The sequence below is a fragment of the Sceloporus occidentalis genome, unplaced genomic scaffold (assembly GCF_023333645.1).
Source record: "Sceloporus occidentalis isolate IW3139 unplaced genomic scaffold, rSceOcc1.0.p SCAF_5, whole genome shotgun sequence".
NCBI classification, from domain to species: Eukaryota; Metazoa; Chordata; class Lepidosauria; order Squamata; family Phrynosomatidae; genus Sceloporus; species Sceloporus occidentalis.
The window spans coordinates 99759891-99785333 of record NW_028316985.1 but is presented as its reverse complement, the minus strand read 5'-3'; the positions used below and the strand labels follow the sequence as shown (position 1 = coordinate 99785333).

The window sequence follows — 25443 nt, the reverse complement described above, 5'->3', positions numbered from 1 at the left end:
TTTGATGTGATGATGGCATGCTCTATTCTGAAAGTGTCCAGCAAGAAAGAAGACTGCAGTTTTTATTTGTTAAGCCTTTACTGTGCATCTCTATGACACTCCACCTATCCTTACACTGATTTCAGTATGTATCTTGATCACCTTTCAGCCCCATTCCCATCAGTCACCTACAGAATTTTGGTAAAACTTCATGTATGATGTATCTTATTGTGGTGTCTGGGAACTCTGGAATTTAGGACAGGGGAAGAAATAGATTGTGAATTCAATTCCAAATGAAACTTTCATTTTTTTAAAAAAATAATATTTAAGCATTCTACTTTCAACATGTTCAAATCCATCAAACTGAGAGGCTTTCATCAACATTTGCTTTGATTGCACATGTCAACAATGGTTTTTGGTGTAACTACATAAACCTTGCTAAGAAAAAAGACTTTCAACACAACAGTATTAAGAAATGCATTTAAATCTGATGACTAACCAGGAAGAGATCCAGAGAGAGAGTTTGGATGAGGCACATAGCCTAGAGGTACAGATGCTGGTCCATGCACCACATAGTCATTGGTCATTGTTTCGCCTTCCCCTTTCATGCGTGGACACAATACCCTCTGACAAATGAAGTACATAACAGTAATGATAAAAAGGGTTAGAATCACACCAACAACGGAACCTATAGTACTGGTGGCTTGAGGTGCAGGTTCTTCAGTTGTGTCTGAAAGTAAAGCAGAAGAAAAACCAAGAGTTATCAAATATGCTATTTTTTTTAACAACTTGATTTCTACAGTCACTCTTCACCCTGATGCCTTCTGAATCTTACGCTGCCATTAAATGGGCAGTGAAGGATAAATATATATGGACAGGGTTAGAGTAGCAAAACTGACACAGGGTGAATATGAAAGCTTGAAAAGGGAAAAATTCAGCTTCTCTGAGAGCTTGGTAGGAAGACTGATCAATGCTATTGAATCTTTCCATAGAATAGCACTCATCTGCATGGTATGACAAGGGTAGAAAAATTATAGCCCATACACTACAAGTAGCCCCCACCTCAGTATTTTTATTTTTATTTTTGCTTTTGTTTTTTAACAGCCTACCAATTCCACTCCCAGAGCCATGGCACTCCCTGAAAACTGCTTTATATTAGTCAATCATCAGGAGTAATAAATAATTCTGAGTACCCCATCCCACAGAAAATTTGTCTAAAATGAAAATTGTAAGGTATTTTAAGTTTCACTAGGAGATACTAGGAGATACTCTCTCTGAGGGAGAGAGTAGGCTGGCCCAGTTCCACCAGGGGCTAGCCTGAAGAAGAAGAGCCCTCCCTCCGGTCCACCTGCCTTGGTCCAGGCCTCAGAGGGAGAGAAGAATGCTGGACCTGATTCCCTCCCCCCTCACCATTCCCTTCTCCTTTTGTGTCGTGCCTTTTAGATTGTAAGCCTGTGGGCAGGGAACTGTCTGTTATCCCCTCTATTGTAAACCGCTCGGATTCCCAGTGATTGGGCGGTATATAAATAAAACCTATTATTATTATTATTATTATTATTATTATTATTATTATTATTATAGTTTTGGCTGACGCAAGGGTGCAGCCAATTGCAGTTTCTGCTGCATCTTCTGCAGTTTTCATTCCCTGAACGATAACATATAGTTAAAGAACATCCCATGTGGTTGCTGTTTCTATAGTTCTTTCTGATGAAGTTCAAATGCCACAATCCTATAGCAGTATTTAACAGCACAATAGGGCTATGCTTCACCTCATGTTGTGTGTGTGAGAGAGAAAAGAGTGTGTGTGAGAGAGAAAGCACACACATGCACACCTATTGATTTTTGGAATAATTTATATTTTATAGCTATCCTTAGATTTATGCCAAAACAATAAACTTATTTTCATCTTCTCTTTTCCAAAGGCAAGATAATTTATGAGGTGGGCTAAAATAGCTTTTGAAATGTAATATTTAAATGTAAACTGTCATACTTACAGCATCCTTGTTCATCAGAGTTGTCACTACAATCCAAATTCTGGTCACATTTCTTGTTCTTCCCAATGCACTGCCCACTGGAACATCGGAACTGATCTGTTAAGCAAAGCACTGGAGAAAGGGAAATTATAACCCATGATTCAATTATAGCAATAACTAAAACAAGCCAAATATACAGCGCAACAATGCAGACAATTAATAGTATAAAAACCTATAGTTATGAGGAAAACAAACTATACTTGAACAATACGCACACTGAAGATTAGGGCTTTGTTGATAACTGTTTTTCAGCACTGTGAATGTAAACTGTCATACTTACAGGGAAGATCATGAAGAACTACATTTCATTTTTCAATAGCTATCAGCAACCTCAAAAATTACACTCCCACTCCATTTCATGCTACCTAAAAATGTCTGGAAAGATCCAGCATGGTGCAGTGTTTGATTGCTGGGCTAGGGCTCTGGATAACCAAGATTCAAATCCCCACTCAGTCATGGATACACACTCACTGGTGATCTTCAGCAAATTACTCTCAGCCTTACCGGACGGCAATAGAAGCCCCTTCTGAAGAAATCTTGCAGAGAAAACCCTAGGACAGTGTTGTCATATGTCAGTTGACATAAAGGCACAGAATAATAAGGGCCAGTTGGGAAGGGGAACAGGACAAGTGAAGAAATAAGGATTGTGCTGGGGATGTGCTGACCTCTGTGTACCAAAATCATTCTTTTTGCTTAATTTTCTAATTCTCTCTTCCAACAATGCTTTCAAGAATCTCACAAACTCTGTTTTTAAAATTTCCAATAATCTGAGCTATAATGATATGTTCAAAACAATATGACCAATTCATGCTGAAGTCTCAGAAGCCATTGGGTGGGTGATGTAAAGGCTCCGGTGGTTGGGATTGGGTGGGACCAGAGAAAGAAGATACTGGACTTTAAATTTCTAAACAAGAAGATGAAGGGCATCCTTAAGTATGTTGTTCTTCCCACTGGTTGCAATAGGCAGGGCTATGCAGAGCAGAATTTTACATGCTTTTCTGCATGAGATAAAACTTTGGACTGGTTTGGGGTTATCACATACTGTCAAAATGACAGTGGTATCTTGTACATATCTTCCTGTAAAAGAGAGAGTTTCCTCATATAAAAACAGGTTGTTTACCTGTTATGGTAGTTCTTTGAGTGGTCATCTGTGAATTCACATATATGGGTTGTCCTGTACCTAAGCAGAGGCTGTTGGAAAGTTCTAGACCTAAGCCAAGTTAATTTTTTTTGACAACCCTACTCTCTTTCGATTAGCATGTGTCAACATTTCCGCTCTTTTCCTCAATTCCTACATGTTGCACCATTCAAGAGTAGCAGAGGTGGAATAGAGAAAAAACAGCTACAGTGGAGAGGCAGGTGGGTTGTGTGAATTCATGGATGACTGCTTGAAGAATCAGTTACAGTAAGCAACCTGTTCTTCTTTATGGACTCTGTGACTCACACGTATGGGTGAATGTCAAGCCAACTAACCTGGAGGAATGGGTTGTCAGTTGTCCTAAGAAGAAAGTATTTCTCCGCCAAAGGTGGAATTTGGGCAAGTTCTCACAGCTAGGCTACAATGCTTGATAAAGGTGCAAGGTTATGTCCATGTTGCTGCTCTCGAAATGTATAGCAGAGGTGTATTAGCAAGGAAGACTGCAGATGCAGAGAAAGCCCTGGTAGAATGGCTTTTGACTGTTGTAAGTGAACATTAAGTGGTTTCTGTTGATGTGGCAGGATTCTTGAAGAATACTGGCGGGGTGACATCTTTGGATAGATAAAACTGTGGCATAACTTCCAGCACAATAAAGAACTACTTTATCCTTGTGGAAAAATAGGAAAGGCAGGGTGCAGCAAAAAGAAGCAAGTTTATTTCTCCTTCTGTCAGATGTAATTTCTGCCAGGAATACTGTCTTGAATATTAACATACATTAGTCACAGGTAGCCATGGGTACGGACAGCTTGACTGTAGGGGACATCAAGTCAGTGTGTAAGTACAACGTGGGCAATAGAAATGGACAAGGGGGTTAAGGTTCTTGCAACCCTCTAGGAAGGCTTTCACATAGGGGTGAAGAAACTAAGAAGAGCACACCAGATGAGCATCTAAGGCCTTTCTTCATCAAGTATATAAGGAACTCCAGAACATATTTTACTTGCATGTCAGAAGGGGAAAAGATATTTCAGGAACACTTTCCATTTGTAGAAAATAGCTATTTTTCTAGTGGATGGTTTTCTAGAAGCTTCCTATATGGCAAGAAGACTGTGTGTTAAATTCAGCAATTGTAGATCAGTTACACTGTGAGGTGCGATATCTTAAGATCTCAGTGTCTGACTTGACCTTGTTTGTTGCAGCCATAGATTTTGGCAGGATGGGGGATAGTGATAACATTGTTTTGCATATCAGAGGAGAGGCATGTACTAAACCTGAGAAAGCCACTATGGGGTGATTATGATGTGGTATGTATGGTTATCTTGCAGTTTCACTATTATCCTTTTCAGCAAATGAAAAGGAAGAAAAGTGATTCCTTTGTCGTGGAGCAAAACTTCCTGTTTTGAAGTTCTCTTTGGCAGAAAATACACTGGCACCTTGAGTCCCCCAAGGGTATGAACTACCACCTGCACAAGTGTTCACTCCTGAGAAACCATGGAGGTACAACTCAGAGTGTCATTCCTGCTGTAGTCCTCCCTTGGCACACAAATTGTCAGAAGATGTACCTGTTCACACACCACTTCCAGAGATGCAAGGTGAGATCTAGAACAGAGCTGCAGTGAGTCATCCTGATGAAGAATATGACAGTAGTGTTATGTGCTGATATTTGAACAGCCTCTCTTCACAAAAGGGGCTCAAATGTCCATCATGTTTGGATCAATATCAGCATTTTTAGTTTGTTATGTTGTGACATGTTGTTCTTGCTCCACAAACTCTTGGTTCTGTTGTGTAGAAAATCCACCATAATAGTAAGTGGCACATATGGGGTCTCATATGTACCTAAGCCTGCAATGCTAGCTGAGTTGTAGAAGCCATGAAGTTGAGAAGGACTTGCACTGGGTTAGCCCTTGCAAACCTTGTTCTGGCTATATAGGAGGCTGACTCTGCCAATCTTGTCACCTGCTGGTAGGAAGAAAAAGTTTACCTATTGATTAACTGCATGGATTCTATCACAGTTAAGTTTGCACATCTTCCCTCTCACAATTTATGGGCCAGGGGAACATGGAGAAAACAGATAGGGTCTCTAAGCACAGGTCTGCACTAGCCAGAATACTCTGAGCTGCCCTGGAGTATTCTGGCCCCAAATTTGCCTCTTACTTTTTCCTGGAGATTTTCAGCTTTCACAATGAACAATAGGTTGGGCTACTTTCCCATACAGTCCCCATCTGTTGCCCAGTACCAGTACCATGGTCAGAACAAGGCACCTAGCTATGCTATCAATGCTTGATTCTGACCTCAGAGCGACTTGTGCCCACAGTGGTGGTGCTAGATCGCTCACAGGGACAGCAAGTGAAGGCAGCCATCATTGTCGCTGTGAAGAAAGCCAAAAACCTGCAGCAAAAAGGTGAACTATTGAAATGTGGGTTGGGGGAGGAAGCCCTGAATTTGATGAGGATGTTGTGAAGACAGCCTATACTCGATTCAAGGTTTTGTCTGTGTCATGTAAACAGGATGCAATAAGCCCAGGTGGAATTTAGAGTAATTTGTCCGTGCAGACAAACTCTAAGATCCAGAATGAGACTTAGATCCAAATTGTGTTTGGGGATTTTAAAATGCACCAACTGAATCACAGAGGTTCACTAACTGGATCTGAATAATCATATGGCTTCTTATGATGGTGATCATTGTCCTTTTTCTTATTCTTTTCATGAAGAGAAACAGTCATGTGGTTTTTCACTTCTTCTCCCTTTCCAGTTGTGATCAGTCCAAGATGCATGTGATACTGTAACTGCCAATCCAAAGTATAGTATGAACAGATCTAACTTGGATGGAACTGAATCTGAAGTAGACAGTATCACTAAAGGTAAGTCAGAGTCACAGGGACACACTTATGAGGGTGGTGCTCATGAGCCAAAGATCTTGGTGAGGTAATTGGAGCAGAGGCAGTCCCAATTTGAAGGGGCTTTTCTATCCCAGAAACTTAGAAGCAATAAAGCCAATTCTTCAATGATTGCTTCAGGAACATTCTACATTGCTTGCATATTTCTATGATATGGCTTCCTTGCAAACAAAGTAATCTTCACAAATGTCCATTAGTTTTGGGAATCCCCCTCCCCTGAATGTACCTCTAAAACATAGTTGTTAGGGCCATGAAGAGTAACATTTGATACCATGGGCTCAGGGGCCCATAGAAAGACTAAAAAAAAATTAATCACAAGTAATAAGAAACAAAAAGCCAACAATAAGTAAAAAAGGTGGCAAGATATTTGCTTAGCAATCTCTGGGAGGAAAAAAGTTCCAATGTACTGCTACTGTTGTTGCAGACAAAACAGAGGAAAAGAGTAGGAATGCTGCTACATGCACATCAGAAAGGAAGCAGAGCTAATGCCAAGCACTGCTATGCTTACCACTAAAAATCTCTTACAAGCTCTGCACAGGGGCAGAAGAACCCATGGTGAGTCACAGAGACCACAAAGTAGAACATGGTATCAAAAGGACAGTAGTAACTCTAAATATACTCTAAATCTACTTAGTTCTACCTGCTCATACATTACTCATACTTTAAACATGAAAGAACATTGAATAAAATACTTACAAAGTAGTATGTGATGTCTTTGAGACACAAAGTGAAAACCTAGTATGTTGGCCTGCCAGCAGCTAAATATCCTTATTCAGGATAGCAGAATATCTTCCAATCCAGTATTGAAAAAGAACTTATCGTTGAAGTCCTATATTCTACTTATCTAGTCTAGAGTAGGGTATCCTTAAATGTAGTGTTTAGATGAGATACCTACCCTAGAGCTATAATCTTATTGTTTCTGTCTCTCTAACTAAGATCACATGAATTCATTTTCAAAAGAGAGAATTTCCATTCAGCACTGAACATCCTGAATTCCAATTCAATCAAACTGTATTTTCTTCAAGATCCCTGACATGCTTAGATCTCTGTGTCTTGCTTAGATGTTAACTTTTTAGGACTGTAAGATGAGCCCTGCTGAATAAGGTAATCAGTTCATCTGGTACAGTACAGTATTCTCTTAGTTAGTGTCTACCCTGATGCTTCTGGGCAGTGCACAAAGGACAAGAAGACTGCAATCCTGGCCTTCTTATTTGATTCTTCAGACAATAATATTTAGAATGTTTCTTTTGATCTGGTATCTACCACTCAGTTTTTCTCAATTGTATTTGTTGATGTCCTGACCCTTTCATTTGGACATAACTGAAAGTAGGAGGGGATTCAGAAGAGCACACATATTTTATCTGCATAAGCCCTTTTTATTGGATTAAGTGGGAAGAGTATCCCATTCACAGGGTGACCAGACATACTCCTTTTCCTGGACATGTCCTACATTTAAACCTTCTGTCCAGAAGGGATTCCAAAAAGTCCTCCATTTTGAGCATGACTAAGAAGCACGAATTTGTATTTATATTAGTGTTTTAGTTTTTATTATATAATGCCCTAAATTTTTCTTTATTGTCCTACATTTTAATGGTACCTTGTCCTCCTTTGCAGTTATGATATCTAGTCACCCTGCCTATTCATGGATACCTTCCTCCACTGTAGGGAGAAAACTGTTATTCCCTGCGTAATTCCTTATTTCTCCTGGTCACCAATGTATGAACTATAAATCAACTCAAACAAAATTAGAACGCAAACTACAAAAGAGAAGCTATGTAAAGTCACTAAATGTACAAAATTTCTAGAGGTAGCAGAACTCAATTTCATTTAGCCCAGAAATGGAATTTTCTTGCCTCAGATCCCCCCCCCTTTTTTTTTGTTATTGTACAAATAATGTACAGCACCAGCCATAGAATACTGCAACAAACAGATCATTCCATCAAGGTTTTCATTGTCTCAAAATATTCCAAATTTCTGTTAACAGTGGCCGCTTCACCGCCTCCCATCTTTTACCTCCAACTATTTTTACTCTAAAGCAGTTATTTTGTGCTGGAAACATTGATACCTTCGCATTTCTTTTCATCTGAGCTATCCTGGCAATTTGGTTCTCCATTGCACTGAAGGACACTGTCAATGCACTGCCCACTGTCACACTGGAACTGGGACTCTGAGCACACAGGGCAGTTTTTCTCATCACTGGCATCTTCACATTCAGTGAACCCATCGCAGCGCCAAGCTACAGGAATGCAGTCAATCTCCCCTGTGAAACACGTGAAATGCTGCGGGGAACATGTTGGCGGTTCTGTTACAAAAAAGGGGAGGTTTGTGGGTTTTGTTGGTTTGTTTATTTGTTTGAAGGATGGAACCATATAAGCAAAATGTCTAACTGAGGGGCTGAGGGATGGTAAAAGACACTTCTCGAAAACAGAAACTAACGTTTATTTCAACAGTGCATTGAAGGGAACTGGAGTTCAATATCTAAAGCCCAACTGTTAAATGACTGAACACTGACTGTACATCAGCACATAACCATACTAAACTGTGTGATGTCTACAGCAGAATGGATGCCATTTCTAATGTGTGCATCTCCCTTGGGACTGGCAGCCGGGTACATATCCCTTACCTCTCCTTTCACATTTCTCCTGGTACATATGCCATTTTCAAAGTGTTGTAGTTAAACTTTTTGTATTAATTTTGTCTACAGTAGATGTTGAATAAGCCCATGAATCACTACATATATTTTTGTATGCTCTCTCTTTCTGCTGCTGTGCTATTTTGACAAGATGGATTATAGTCTGTATATATATAGCCTTTATTTGCATAACTATAGTATGTATTGAAAATGATAATTACACTTACAACAGCCACAAGGAAAAGTAAGTTCATACTGAAACTACATGTATATTTTCTTGAGTAGAACTGAATACTTTAGAATCAAATATAGGGCCTTGTTTTCTTTCACAATTTGCCATATAGGATCCCTGATCTAATCAGCATGTTAGTAGAAAGTGGTCTTTAACAAGTGTACACTTTTTGGGTTCAGCAAATTGCAAATTTGAGCCCCTGATTTTGGCTGAGAACATGGGGCGGGGGGAAGAGTCAAAGCCTCCCTAACAGCCCCCATGCTAGAGGTCCAGTTTAAACTGGGGCCCTTTTGCTAACAATGTGATACAACAATAGCAAAAACACATATCCTTCACTCCTCAAGTACAGAGGTACACAGGAAAGGTAATGTAAGTTTGGCTGTGAGAAGACACCTATTCCATAATCTTATATATGCATGGTATCATGGAAGGAATTTCAAAACAAAACGAAACAAAACACAGCCATATATAAAGTGAAGAACCTAAACTTTAGCCTATTTAGATCAAATGAAGGCCCCTTTAAGTCAATTTTTCACAGCACCCATGGAACAGTTTTTGAAAGTAAATATCAGGGCAGTTCCATGCTCTTCTCTATAAAGAAGCAGCAAGCTATTGCATTTTGCATCAGTATAATACAAATTGCAGGCTAAGAGCATATATTTCAGAGAGAATAGCCCCATCCCTGTTCTGCTGTTACAATAAGCCTCTTATTGTACACATTTCATTGGAAAGGAAGTGTACTGCTTTCAGTGCAGAGCAGTTGTGTCTATGAAGATAACTCACATTCCAATGTTCTACAATAATTCTAATTTAAAAAAACACTAAAAAGGATATAATGTACAGCAGATGGGTGCACTGTGACTCAGTGTCTAGTTATGTGCTTTCTACAAATCCGTTCAGTCAGGCTTGTTTCAGCAAAATGCTGCCCCCCCCCCTTCTAGTCGACTACTGCTATTTCAATGCAGCTGTTCACACTTAGTTAACATGAACTATAGTTACTACTAACCTTGTGTAGTGTACATGTGATTTGCCTCTCATACACACTTTTATGGTTTTGCATTAAATGTTTACCTGAAGCATGCCTGAATTATCTCATTTCTTTTATGTACCTGTCTCATACGCAGCTTTATTTGCTATTCAATGTTAACTGGTTCAGGAGTGGCCAGAAGATAGATTTACATTTACAAGTAGATCTCTCGATGATTTGCAGTACATCAGCAAGGATCTCTGATTTCCAATTTCTTAAAAATAATGAGTTCTCCACAATAAATTCTACTGCAAAAATCAAGAAAACAGGACTACACTTTTGTGTGGAGGAACTGTAAATACCATTCAATCTGGATACTCAAAAACACATTTCTGGACTTGGAATTCTTTAATTGTGTTTGTGTTTTGCATTAGCCTCCACAGTTCTAGTAAAAAACAAATTAGATCCTGAAACTCTGAAGTCTGCCACTCCGGAACTAGTTCAAACGAAGTAGTAACAATTCACATTACGGATAATGTTAACACAACCTTCTGTTATCTCATTATGTAAAGAACATTCAAAGAGACTGCGAGGAAACACAAAACTTTTTTTTTAAATCCACCCTCAGTCTACAGCAGATCTCTCCCGTAATAACAGTTAGAAGATCAAAAACAAGCCACTAGCTTATGCTCATATTCCTTCTCTCTATAGCAAACTCTCCTTCTCAATCTACTACTACATATTATACTATGAGAACTAATCCTCTTCAGTTATGTTTCCTTTCCCTCTGAATATGAATATGTAAACATATAACATCAAGCTACTGCATATATCTGGCATATACTTCTTGTGTTTGTTTTAGAAGCATTGATTTATATATAGAAAACTAGTATAAACTTAAAAAAAGAAAGGGGAGGGGAAGATGTACCTCCACAAGAAAGTTCATCCTGAAGCAGGACTAGGTGCATGGGGCAGGAACAACGTGTGGTTCCATCACCTTTCACAATACAAATATGTGAACAACCTCCATTATCTTGGGAACAAGGGTGCTGTCCTGCAAAAACAACACAGAAGTAGAAAATGCTGAATAAATGTATTAAACCTTTTCTTAAAAATAAAAGACAGCTTGCAATCAGTGACTTTCAAACCAGATTTGAGAAAAAGCCCTGAGAATGTTCCAAGGGATTCCTCATGAAGACAATCAATAGTGTCAGACAACTTACCCACGAAAATTGCATTTTCCACTGAAGGATTAATTCTTGAAAGCCATAGGAACAAAGATAAGGGTCTAAAATTGAACTAGAACCTGCAAGAGTTTAGTCTTATAACCTATTTGCAAGGCTATGACTTCTTCATAAAAATATGAAGTAATCCCTGAACAAAGGCAGAGGATCTAATTACTGGGTAAATACAACCAGCTCAGTTGGGCTGGCAGTGGAAAATTATAACAATGCTTCTAGTCTGTGGGGAAAGCTCACACAGGTAATTTTTTCAAAAATTCATATGGCAAGACACTCCCCCTCCTCTTCTCTCCAAGCCATCCTCCTTTCTATCAAGCCAATACCCACACCCCACCTTTCAACAGTCATTTAATACAAAAAATAACAAAATGAAATAGAGAATATGCAGCGTAATTTAGTTGTACATATATCCGGTAAACACTGGGAGTATGACTGCTTGTGTATGCAATGTAGGGAGTAAAATCTCAGCAAGATTGAGACACGTGCATATATGAAGTGAGCGCATATGACAGCTCCACAACTCTCTAATGAAAGCAGACACTATCACAAAAATCCACTTCCATACAATTGACTCTTGTGTAGGTTAGGAATGGGGAAACTGTAGCCTCCAGATGTTGTAGGACTGCCTCTCCCATCACCCTCAAAAGTGGCTAGGTTGGCTAAGACTGATGGGAGCTGTAGTCCTAGAACACCTGCATGTCTGCAACTGTTCCACTGTGCTGTGGGTGTTGGGAAGACTAAGTGGGAAGAACCAGTTAATGCAGCGCAATTAGCAAATATGGAGACAGGCTGAAAAGCATGAGAAAGATCTATCTCAGTGATGGCGAACTTTTTTAGGTTTGCATGCCAGGGGGCGGGGCTTCTGCCCCCTCAGGATGGGGCTGCATGCTGAGGTGGGGCTTCTGGCCCAGAGGGTGTGGCTTCCACCCTCTGTGGGCTTCCACCCTCTGGGCAGGGCTTCTCCCCTGCCCTTTTCCCAGCCCCCAGCTGGGGGTCAGGAAAGGCCCATGAGGGAGCGGAGCCATGGGCACCAGTGTTGCCAATTTCGCGACTTTCACGCAAAAACGGGGATTTTTCAGAGCTTTCCGTGTGATTTTCGCGCCTGGCTCTTTTTCAGTGCCTTTTCGGCGACTTTGGCCCGTTTCAGCTCCAGACTGCTGCAGAGCAACCAACCCTCTGGAGTGTAACAGTTTTCAGCCAAGAGGGCTGGAGAAAAAACTCTCTCTCTCTCTCTCTCTCTCAATGACTCCCTCTGAGAGCCAGGACGGAGCAAGCCCAACCAACCCCAACTGTTTGGAGGAATAGTTCAGCCAATCAGAGAGAAGACAGTGATTGCCCCCCTCCCTCAGGCATTCTCAGGCTCCAGGGGCAAAAGTGCTGGAGAGAGGCAGGGAGTGAGGGATCTTGGCTGGCTTCCCACTTGCCTTGGATTTCCAAGTGAGAAATAAGTTTTAAGGCACACAAAGGCAATACTTGATCATGGTATCATGGCTTGATGTTGTGGACTTCTGTGTGTGCCTGAGAGTGTCATTTGAATTTCTGAATTCCTGAGCTTGGGCAGAGTGCCCCAAGCCTACCTCTCAGGGTCATTGTTGTACTGTGAGGACCATTTGGGTTGTGTGATGTGAATGTGATGTCCCTGAGTGTGTGTGTGTGTGTGTGTGTGTGTGTGTGTGTGTGTGTGTGTTAGTGATTAAATATGCCTCTGAGCATGGGCAGAGCACCTGGTAAGTTGGCATCCCTGCTGCCCTGTCTTCCCAGAATTTTGTTTTGTGGCTCTCTTTTCGTTCCCTTTTCCATTGCCATCCATACTGCAGAAATAAGCCAGTTTGGCACTGCTTCTAACTGCAAGGCTCCCTGCGATAATGGGATTCTGGGCACAACAAACCACCAAGCCCAGAATTTCATGCATGGAGCCCTGTCTGGTAAAAGCAGTGTCTCAACATGTCACAAGAAACTATAATTCCCAGGATTCCCTGGTTGAACAAGGGAATTGCCTCCACGCTTCCAGATCACAGCCCTAGAGAATGAGTCTACAGGATATCAGTGTTGCCAATTTAAGTCCAGTTCTTCAGCTGCATTTGGATTTAATAATGATAATAATGGTGATGATGATAGAGAGATCTTGTAGCACCTTTGACTCTCACTGAAAGAAAAGTTGGCAGCATGAGCTTTCCTAGACTTAAGCATATTTCCTCAGATGCATGGGAATTGTAGTTCATTGTGGCACCAGAGCTCTTTCTCACAAAACTACAATTCTCAGGGTTCCCTAGCACTGAGCCAGGGCAGTTAAAGCAGTCTCAAACTGGATTATTTCTGCAGTGTGTCTTGGACCCAACTCAGGCTGCATCTTCACTCCAGACTCCAGAGACAATCCAGTTTCATACCGTTTTTACTGCCATGGCCCAGTGCTATGAAATCCTGGGAATTGTAGTTTGTTGTCACACCAGAGTTTGCTGAGAGAGAAGGTTAAATGTCTCTGAAAACTAGAATTCCCAGGATTCCATAGCACTGAGCCATGGCAATTAAAAGGGTGTCAAACTGGATTTATTTCTGCAGTGCGGTTGCAGCCTAACACATTTCTATTTGGCACAAAGCTTCCTGAACCCCCTTCATGTCAAAATAAATATCTTAAAAGGACTGAAAGATTCTTTTTTTGGTTCAATGGTGATTTTGAGGGTTGAAATAAGTTACAATTATTTTTATTCAATTATGTTTACATTTATTTGCAAAACATCCGCCATTTTAACATTATGGGAATTTTCCAGGAATTGTGACTGAATATTCCGTGTGATGGGGGGGGGGATTCAGCGGGTTTTGGACAAACATTTCCGGGAATTATCTCCGAGGCTTCTTGGCAACACTGATGGGCACATCCCCAGTCCTCCTCTTACTGGACCCCTTTGGAGCCCTTTGGGGGCAAGGAAAGGCAAAAAGGGAAGAAGATGAAGGGGCAGACCCCCTCCCTTCCTCCCCATGGACCTTGCCCTGCCTCCAAGTGCCCCATTTGGGGACACTTGGGGGGGGGGCAGGCATGGTAAGTGAGGAGAAAGAGGGCTGTGCACGCCTCCTGCCTCCCTCCCCACGGACCTTTCCCTGCCTCCAAGTGCCCCATCTGTGGACACTTGGGGGGCAGGCATGGTAAGTGGGGAGGGAGGGGAGCTGGGCAGGCCCTCTCCCTTCCTCCCCACAGACCTTTCCCTGCCTCCAAGTGCCCCGTTTGGGGACGCTTGGAGGGCAGGCAGGGTAAGAACGTATTTCATACTTCAAAATGGCGGCACCCTGTACAGATGGGCACTGCCATTTTGATGTGATGAATGCTTAGCGTCCGCACATCGCGGCGCTATTATGACGTCGCGAGTGTGCCATTGGCGCACTGCAGTGTCATAATGGCGCTGCAAGAAGAACCCGCTTTTTGCGGGTTCTTTTTGTTCCATGGGAAAGTCCCACGGTCTGGAGGCTGCGGGTTCCCCGCGAAGCAAAACCAGCCGCCGGGAGACCGCGATTTTTGGGCGCTCTGTACTGGGCCATCGTTACACAGTCTATTCACTTTGGAAATACAAGTGGGGAGTAATGACAAAGACCAAATATTTTCTGCAGAGGCACTAATACATGTTTTTAAATTAAGAACCATGATGAGGAAAGGTGATTCAGAGCAATTCTTGATAGATTTACTATCCCAGAAGGCAGGTAGGAGGATCATAAATTCTCATATTTAAGTGAGCATGACCAGGTGTTAACTTAGACTGTGTCCATACTGCTGAAATAATCCAATTATGCTATGGAATTCTGATAATTGTAGTTTATTGTGGTACAAGAGCTCAGTGACAGAGAAGGCTAAATGTCCCACAATATTACAATTCCCAGAATTCCATAGCACTGAGACATAGCAGTTAAAGTGGTATAAAACTAGATTATTTCTGCAGTGCGGATGCAGCCTTAGCAAAGTATGACTGCAAGAATATTTCTGACATTTTCGTCACTGCTTGCGCTTGATTCCATAACTTCCTATTTTATCTCCATTTTTATTTTATAAACAACCCAAAATTTTCAAGAATAATAGTCAGTCTATACTTATTGGCAGTGACTTTTCAGGGTTTCAGGCACCATCAGTTCTGTCTGATAATGTCAGAAACTGAAACTATGACCTTTTGCATACAATGCACATGGTCTATGTTTCTCTCCCTGAACCAGGGGGTGGGTAAAATATGGCTCTTGAGATCCTTACATACTGCAGCTCTCTCATCGCTCACTATGTCCTTGAGCTTGTTTGAAGGGGAAAGCATATTCCACCTGAGATGGTCATCCTCTTCTGCTAAGCGAGTAACTCTGAGAGAGATGCATATGGAACAGTAAGGGAGGGAGGGAACACCCATCTAGTAAGCTAAATCAGCCACATCGAATGACCAATGTTGCAGCCAGATCACCCTCACAGCCATTCATCATGTTTTCTCATCTTGATGTATTTATGTCCTACCTTTCATACAAAGAGCCAAACTAGCATACAGAAATATCCCAGGATTCCCCTATTCAATCTGACCAGAACCAGACCTCTTGAAGGTCAGCAAGGTTGCTACACAATGTACCTTCAGATCATTCCTTAGTCTTAACAATGTAAGTATTCTCTTGAACCAAGATAGTAGGTGTGAAATACATTGCTTAAGTGGACTGAAAATCAAACAGGATGCATGCTATAGTAAAATAACTGTTAACTATGAATGCCATGGACCACTCAGTTCCTCTTCTCCAGAATAATGCACAGCACTTACTATATTCCTGTATGTTGAGTTCTTTAACTGCATGAATATCACTGAGTTGAGCAATACGAGCCTGAACTTTCGTTCGTCCTTCTTGACGAGTCATGTCAATTTTTTCAATCATCTGTTGATGCCTATCAATCCAATAGAGCCAATTTTCAAACACAGTCAGGCCTATAGGTTGTAGTATGTTTGAATCTTCTAACACTATCCGATTGGCTCCTTTGGAAAAAAAGAAAAATGCTGAACAATTGAGACATATCCAGGTCATTTTAGGTTAATTTTGTATAGACAGGTTTTTTATTCTTGTAGCAAGCTGTATTTAAATTACAGTCAGGACTCCAAAGTGTAGATTTAGTGGAAATTGAGTACTGTACTGTTGAAATACTTATGTACCCTGTATTTATGAAAAATTCATCTACAAGCATAAAAACTAATGCTCATCTGTATATACATTCAGTCCATACATGCCTGTTTAATAAGATGTCTTGACTAACATACTGGAGGATTTCTGCAACGTGCTTCTTACATTTTACCTCTCACAAGGTGCAGATTCTGTGTCAGTTTCTCAGGAAGGGTAATACACAAGCTTTCTGGTACCAACTTTTAACACTATCCTTTTGCATATCATTCCAGTGTCTAGTTTTTACAATCTGACAGTCATTTAAGAAAAGACTTCTTTAAATGTACATTGCACATTCTCATTAAATCACACAAAGACAATTCAAAACTGCTTGTTGTGAACTTATGGAATATATTGACATATATTTCATTTCTTCAGACTTTTTATACTAGAAATAAGGTACTACTGGGCATGACCACCACTTAATGGCTGCTTTCACACTGCAGAAATAATCTAGTTTGACATCACTTCAACTGCCATGCCTCAATGCTATGGAATTCTGGGAATTGTAGTTTTGTGAAATATTAATTTTTTCTGTCAAAAAGCTCTGGTGCCACAACAAACTACAATTCCCACAATTTCATACCACTGAGCTATGTCAGTTAAAGTGGTGTCACCTTGCATTATTTCTGCAGTGTGGATACAGCCACTCTCATGTGTTGTATGAAAACCAAAATGCAAAAGGATCTTTTAACACCTTTGGGACTAACCTAAAGAAAGAAACTGGTGGCATGAGTTTTCACTAACTTGAGTCTACTTCCATAGATCTGAGGGACTAGACTTTATAGTCTACAAAAGCTCATGCTACCAGCTTCTTTCTTTCAGTTAGTCTCAAAGGTGCTACAAGATCCTTTTGCATACTGATTTTCCAGAGTAACTTAGGCCCCAGACAGACAGGCCAAAATAAAGCTGCTTCAGGTCACTTTGGAGGTATGCTGTGTCCTAAGAGTCCAGAAGTTGTGCCAAAGCCACAATCAAGTCCTAAGAACTGGAGAGTAGCTTTGGCGCAGCTTCCGGACTCTTAGGACACATGCATCATTCATTCATTCATTCATTCATTCATTCATTCATTCATTCATATCCCACTCTTTTCCCAGGACTGGGACTCAGAGCGGCTTCACAGCAATTAAAAAACAAATGAACAAACAAAAAGTACAATTAAAACATTTTAAAAATAAATAGATAAATGACATGCATTAAACAGAATGATTAAACTAGTCCAACATTCCTGCCTGTTCTTATAGTGATTCCTTAAATACCTGTTTGAACGGGTAGGTTTTCACCTGCCATCAAGGAGGGAGCCATTCTTATCTCCCTGGGCAGGGAGTTCCAGAGTCTAGGGGCAGCCACTGAGAAGGCCCTCTCTCGTGTCCTCACCAAACGTGTTTGTGAAGGTGTTGGGATGGAGAGAAGGGCTTCTCCAGAGGATCTCAGAATCCGGGCAGGTTCATACCAGGAGAAACGGTCTGCCAAATAATGTGGACCTGAGCCATGTAGGGCTTTGTAGGATATAACCAGTACCTTGAATTGTGCCCAGAAACGAACTGGCAGCCAATGAAGCTGTTTCAACAGGGGAGTTGTATGGGCTCTGTAATCGGTGCCTGTTAACAGCTTGGCAGCAGCTCTTTGAACCAACTGAATTTTCCGAACACTTTTCAAAGGCAGTCCTATGTAGAGCCCATTACAGTAGTCCAAACGGGATGTAACCAAGGCATGTACCACCGTGGCCAGATCTGGCTTCTCAAGGAATGGGCGCAGTAGGCGCACAAGTTTTAAATGTGCGAAAGCACTCCTGGTCACTGCAGAGACCAGGGCCTCCAAGTTTAAAGCTGAGTCCAAGATTACCCCCAAATTGCGAACCTGTGTCTTCAGGGGGAGTGTGACACCATCTAACACAAGCTGGATCCCTATTCCCTGATCTGCCTTCCGACTGACCAGGAGCACCTCTGTCTTGTCTGGATTAAGTTTCAACTTGTTTGCCCTCATCCAGTCCATTACTGAAGACAGGCACTGGTTTAGAACCAGGACTGCCTCCTTGGACTGAGGTGGGAAGGAGTAGTACAGTTGAGTGTCATCTGCATATTGATGACATCGCACCCCAAAACTCCGGACAACCTCTCCCAGCGGTTTCATGTGTATGTTAAACAGCATAGGGGACAACACAGAACCTTGAGGAACCCCACAGGTTAATGGCCAGGAGGTCGAACAGGAGTCCCCCAGTAGCACCTTCTGAGTTTGCCCCTCCAGGAAAGAACGGAGCCACTGTAGAACAGTACCTCCAAGCCCTATCCCAGAGAGGCGGTCTAGAAGGATACCATGATCGATGGTATCAAAAGCTGCTGTGAGGTCCAGAAGAACCAACAGGGACACACTCCCTCTGTCCAGTTCCCTGTGTAGGTCATCCACCAAGGTTTAAGCAGCATACCTCCAAAGTGATCTGAAGCAACTTTATTTTGGCCTACCTGTATGGGGCCATAGCTAGCTCTATAAAGACCAAAGCTTTCAATAATATACTAGAGCAACTGTGTTCCTTCTATAATGTTCCTTCTTGAGGTGGAGCTAAACATCATATACAGTGATAAGAATTTAGTAGAAACCTGGAAATGACTTTTCCCACAGGTCAAGTGTAAGCACACACAGAGGGTCAAGGGACATTTTTTTTTTTGCTCCTTCCATCCCTGTGTAGACTGCATCACTGCCACTTTCCAGCACTGGAAATGGTCTTCTAGTCCATTTTTTGGGGTATTGTTGGATATTTTGGGGCGACTGGCCGGTGCCACCTAGAGGCCATTTTCACTTCAGCCAAAAGAAGTAATGGTGAATGGGAAATTTTTCTGTAATCTGTGGGACCGGGAGGGTCTGCGTGTCCAAGGCTCCCAATGGCTATGTGTCACACCCACATAATTTATAACCCTGATGCAGATGTACACCTAGGTTCAGAAACACTATGATATCCTCTGTTGGAAATTAGAAAGAAGAGAGCCTTGCTGCTATTAGGTTCTGCTTGCAGGCTTCCCAAGCACAAGGGAAATAAGTAGCTGGACTAAATATACTTTTTGATGCAGTAGGGTTGGAGAGAAAATCAATCAATTAATTTCAAAATATTGCAAACTCACAATGGCCTGTTACAGACTGCCAAAATAAAGCTGCTTCGGGTCTCTTTGGATGTATGCTATTTAAATGATGCATGGGTCCTAAGAGTCTGGAGGTCGCGCCAAAGCCACACTCCATTCCTAAGCACTGGAGTGCAGCTTTGGTGCAGCTTCCGGATTCTTAGGATGCATACATCATTTAAATAGCATACCTCCAAAGAGACCTGAAGCAGCTTTATTTTGGCAGTCTGTAACAGGCCAATGATGTACATTGGGAGCAGGAAGATGTGTGTTCTTCCAGATGTTACTGGATTGCAACCCCTAACAGTACTAGTTAGGCCAATGATGGGGGATCATAGGAGTTGCAGTCCAACAGCATGTGGACTACAGTAAAGATCCCTGTTGTAAAGATAAAGAAAAACAAAAGATGTAAAAGAAGTGAACGATCGAAAACATATCTCTTTATAGAAAATAATGGAATACTGATAACATTAATTGTTTCTGAAATGGGAACAAAAAACATGCTGGATCTCAATCAATTATTAGAAAGCAAAGAGGAGCCACTTACCTGAAAGATCACTGCTTTCAATTCTCCGCAAGTCAGAATCTGCCCAGAACAGCTTGCCTAGCTGGCTGTCAACTGCCAAGGCTACAGGCTTGCTCAGTCCATTAGAAAAGAGGACTTCACGTTCAGTTCCGTCTAATGCTGCCCTTTCTATTTTAGGAGGAGACCTCTCCTGGAGATTGGTAAAATACATGTACCTGTAAAAACAAGGTTAGGAAATTTATGTCACCTCCTTTAACTTTCTCTCTTCCTAACCTCTCATTAAACTGGCAAAGACTGTAGATCCTTGTAACTGAATTACTGAAGTATAAGCTCATACGTTTCAGCATTCTAAAATGAGAAAGCAATTACATCGTATGCTTTGACAGTACCAATCTGCTTTTGGAATTCTTTAAAATCCTAACTCAAAATAATTATATGATTTGACCTCAAAAGGACTCCCATTTAATATGGTTTCATTGGTACCAATTCCAGTCAAGTAGCCGTAAGTCAGAAACGACTTGAAGGCACACAAGAACAACAACGAAGTTTAATACAAAATATACTGGAGTACATTAGAGCTGCACATACAGTGAACAGTCAATCTCTGAGAAACAAACAAAATTTGTGAAATCTATCAATGGTGAAAGATAGAGTCTCTTGTGAGTCTCCAAATCAGGCCACTCTTTAGATGTCTGATGTAAGCCTGTAATTGCCAATCCTGTATTTCCCCTTTTCTTTTCTTATTCCCTGCTTTCCTATTCCATGATTACATCTTTCCTATGATCCTAATAACCCATTAATTATTAATAATCTAATTATTATTAATCATCTAATTGTTAATAATCTAGCTACATTGCTTTCTCCCTCCCTACTAATTCCCTGTCTCCCCATCCTCATGTGATTCCTGACTTCCTGCACATGGTGTAAAAAGCAGAATAACAAATTGCATTATATAAGATGTAGGGAAGTATTTGTCTATTTCCTTTCTTACACTGGTGTCAGAATTGAATATAAAAAATTGGCAAAAAGGAAGTATCAAACCACATACTAAAAGGAATCTGTAAGTAGTCCTCATGCTTAAGAAAAAGAGAAATAATGGAAGATAATGTGATCATTTTATGTGAGTTGAGGATTACATAATTAGACACATGGAAGGTTGTACACTGCCCATTTTGCATTACTATTTCTCCGTGACAAAAATAGAGCAAAATATAACTATAAGTATGAAAAGAAAAAATGTCAGTTTCAAGGATGTTTTAGTATGAGGAGATGACACTCTGCTGAGACAAAACTGCAAGACATATGTGGCTGCCTGCAGGGCAATGAAACGTAACATGTTAGTATGCAATTCAGCTCTGAATTTGAGCTGGATGGTAGTGTGAGAACAAGCCAACAGAATTAACCTTATTTTGCTGCGACCTGAAGTGTGTGTAGAAATATGTAGGATGACCTGAGGAGTGTGTATGTCTTGCATCTCATTGGCAGAAAAGTGCCCGATGGGGTGGAGTAGGTGTGACAATAACGTCTATTACATTAAGACGTTGTTTAACAAGGAGATTCAATGCACTTGGCCTTTTAAGGATTTGTTTTAAAGAAAGGGAAATGCAAAATTGGTTTCAGAAGCTGAATCACAGAAAGGGTTAACAGATTTCTTCCAGTTGTTTTTGTGATCAAAATCTACCCATCTCCAAAAGCCTCCTATATTCCCTTCCCTATGGGCAGGGAAATAATTAATCATCTTCTTTCCTCCCCATCTCAGTATTGTTGCTACAAGTAACTTCAGAGTTCCTATTTAAATGCATTGCCCTTAATATAATATAGCATGCATGGAATTACATGATGCTGAGGTGTGCAAACATTGCCACACACTGTTCTTTCCTCTCTGTCCCACACTGCAATATGAGTATAACTATACTGGGCTGCTTTGTATGGCTGATCTAAATCATGATATCTTAGCGATATCATTACTTTCCTAGTACATGGCTTTTATTTATACGAATGATATTTTTCATGTATCCAAACTGAAAACACACACTACATTTTTGCATTAAGTAAAACCAAAGTTTTTAAAGATAAAAAAAAATGTGTTCTGGATACCACTTTTTCTTTTGGAACAGATATGCTAGGTTCGAAATACAACTATATTGAAGTTCAGGACATCTTAATTATCTTCAGTAGATATCATCACCTCTCCACCAGGAAATTTCCTCCACTGTATTAACCCTGGATATATGACTATAGTTTTAATTGCTAATTTCCTTTAAATATTGGCAATGATATTTGGGAGTTACAATTATGAAGGACAACGGTTTCTTATTTCAAAACAACAATGAAAAAGTCTTGAAAGAAATTCAAAGAAATTTAGAAAAATGGGAGAAATTAAATTTATCCTCTTTGGGTAAAATTGCAGCAATAAAAGCAACTTTTTTTTTAACCAATAATTTTATTTCTTTTTTCAAACAATCCCTCTTATAAGAAATGAAAATAAAAGACTTTTATTTCTTTTTTCAAACAATCCTTCGCATATACCTTTTATGCAAAAACAGAAAGAGATTTCTAGATCTGTCTGACAGGCAAAGAAACCCAGAATAAAATTTAAAACACACTACCTGACGTAGAGGGAAGGAGTTACATTAAAACTGTACCATGAGGCCAGTTTTTTGTAAGGCTGAAGGAATGGATACTGCTTAGAAATGCGAGAGTTTTGGAACTTGAAGGCCATAATTTAAGATTTGATTGGCATGGTTATCTTAGTATGATGAAGATAAGCACATTGCTGGACTTTAAAATCATTGTTTTACAAAGGCTCTCCTTTTTATTCAGAGTTGGATAAATAACTATGACAATGACCTCATAATTAAAAAGTATATAAATGGCTTCAGAAACAAACAAAAGATAAGCCTGTAAATGAGTACAGTGCACCCGTGCCATATGCAGGTGCGCTATACGTGGCTTCCAGCTTACACAGAAGCCGTGCAATGAAAGAAATGGTGTGCAGGCCCGTGGCGCGGATCCTCGGCATAAGGGAAGAGCCTGCTATACAGGATAAGGTGAAGCCAAAGTTTTGGACATAATGTCCATATATAAGGGGGGAAATATGGACCAATGATATAAAATTTACTTTGTGCAGTAATTTAAAAGAATATATATATGATATAGAGATTTATAATATATTTTTTTCAAGAATAATTATAATGTTGTATATATTAAAATATATGCCATTTAAAATGTGGCACAGAGACATATCAGCATTTATTTGGTCAGGGAAAAAGCCAAGAGTTAAACTGAAGAATATTTAAGATGTTATTGGAGGTATGGCTTTATCAAATTTAAAACTGTATTATTATTACGCATGCTGCCTAGACTGGATTTCAGACTGGATAAAATCAGAAAAAAGAAGAATGTTAAAAGCGGAGCGTGCATATTTGGGTGGCATGTTTATCTATTTTATGATAAATCAAAAGTGAATAGAGATTTTAAAAATAAATTCATAAGCAATCATTACTACATGTGCCACCACTGATGAGAATGGGGTGGGGCCATCCACAAATGCTCTAATCCATGGATGGCAAGCCCACCAATGGGGGGGCAGATTGTTTATTGATGTATTCTCCTATGTATCAGCTACCAACTTGTCAATAGAATTCCCGGTTTTCTCGAAATATGTAACTCATATCAAAGCCTAATTACTTTGGAGTGTTAGTGTTAGAAACCATTAAAACATGGTTGATCAAGCTTTCTAATACATAAAATAATGTTTCACTGTATTAATATAATAAGCAAGATTCAAATGTTTTCAATAAAACATTAGTGCAAAAAAAAAAAAAGGTATAAACCAAAAAACTGTTTGTAGAGCCATGGCCAGCATGCTATAACACCAGCTAAAGCCCAAAGCAATCTTGGACTGTGGCCGAAGGGTGGTGCCAAATTCATCACCCTTTTGATGCCTGTTTGGTGTCCAGATGGTGGGTGTGTAAGGAGCATAAAAAGAAAGAAAATGGAATGAGGGTCGAAAGAGATTTGACAGATGAATATGCTGTCTGAATTTAAATCGGAATCAAAGGCCAATTTCCTCTTGCATGCCTATCCAGACGATTTTTAAATTATGAATTTTAAATATGGATTTATTGTTTTAATATGTATTTGTCCTATTTGTTCTTTTAAAATGATGTTGTGTATTTTTAACTGATGTTGTGTGTTATATTTTAATCTGTTGCTGTTCCCTGCCTTGATCCATGGGAAGAGGTGGATAAGAAATAAACAACAACAACAGCAGCACATTGTCATCAAATTATGGAGCCCATCTTACTACTTGGCTGAACTGTGAAAATAAAAGATTCTGTTCTTTTCAGCAGTAATATGTTGCAAAAATATGGTATAGATCCTCATAGAACTTTATACTCTTTACATAGGATCTTGCTCAACCACAACCAATTTGAAATCACATCAGTGAACATATAGATAACCTATGCCCTGTTCATGATTTTATGGACATGCCTTGTAGAGACGGTAAGGATCCTCCTTTTTGTATTATGCTGATACTGAAAGGTACTGGATCCAGGATTTTTGTGGTACAGTCTCTGTAATCACCAACAGAAGCTTGAATTTGGTTGTGGTTTGGGGAATAGGATTATTGCCTAAATATCTTGCAGTTAAAGAAGATTCATTTTTATGATACCCAATGGGAAAACAAAGAACCTCAAATTCACAAAACAACCAGTGAAGACAATGGTTCAAAGACAATAGTTCTAGACTGGGTGAAGAAAAGGTCAGCAAGTAAAAGAGGATCAGCTTGCATTTCTCTTGAGGCACTCCACCTACCCCTTTTCTGGATTTACAACAATGGCTCTGGGCCTATCCTGATCACTTTTCAGCACTACTCCCATCTGATTCCCATCTAGGCGTGTCACATTGATTACATTTGTAGCCTCACAAGTCCAATAGATGTAGCGGCTGTAGATGTCAATGCTCAGATCATAAGGCTGTATATCTAGGTTCTGATTTGGAACTGGACTCATCACAACTGTAAAGCTCTGTGAGTGAAGAGACAAGAAACAAATTCAAGGAAACAAGCAGAAGAGAATTAGACATTGTCATATAGCTACACAATTCACAATTACTCTACTAAACAACTGACTTTTTAAAAAAATTGTTAGCTCATGTGAGGAACCGTGTATTCATACTTGAACTATAATATCCAAAAAAAATGAACTGTCAGAACTCTATTCTACTTTTTGGATATTATAGGAAATACGACTCTATATCCTACTTCAGCACTTCGTGTAACATGTTGAAGCTGCTCCTGTATATAATTTTTTTAATTGTCAAGTGAACCCAGGAGGTGACTGATCAGTCTGAACAAAAACAGTCCCTAATTTTTAACTCATCAGTTGGAAACACTGTTTGTTACATACTATATCTATTGAATATTGAAATCTCAGAAAGACATTTGATATGCATATTTAAAACACATTTCTGTGTTTTCAAATTTGAATGACATCAACATGTTAATTTTAAGAGACTAGCTCT

The 25443-nt window shown here is 40.1% G+C and overlaps 1 protein-coding gene across 3 annotated transcripts in view; it reads right to left on the bottom strand.

Moving 5' to 3' along the window:
- Positions 1-25443, bottom strand: part of LRP6 (LDL receptor related protein 6) — a 96815-nt gene that overhangs the window by 10919 nt on the left and 60453 nt on the right. For 2 of the 3 annotated variants that reach the window (XM_089524875.1, XM_089524877.1), the window contains exons 14-20: positions 24736-24947; positions 19936-20129; positions 15885-16094; positions 10803-10928; positions 8109-8345; positions 1974-2084; positions 479-709 (exon numbers count right to left, since the gene is read on the bottom strand). In XM_089524875.1, coding sequence (XP_089381001.1) covers positions 479-709; positions 1974-2084; positions 8109-8345; positions 10803-10928; positions 15885-16094; positions 19936-20129; positions 24736-24947 — 1321 coding nt within the window. The remainder of the gene's footprint in view (positions 1-478; positions 710-1973; positions 2085-8108; positions 8346-10802; positions 10929-15884; positions 16095-19935; positions 20130-24735; positions 24948-25443) is intronic. The other variant, XM_089524876.1, reaches the window with a different exon arrangement.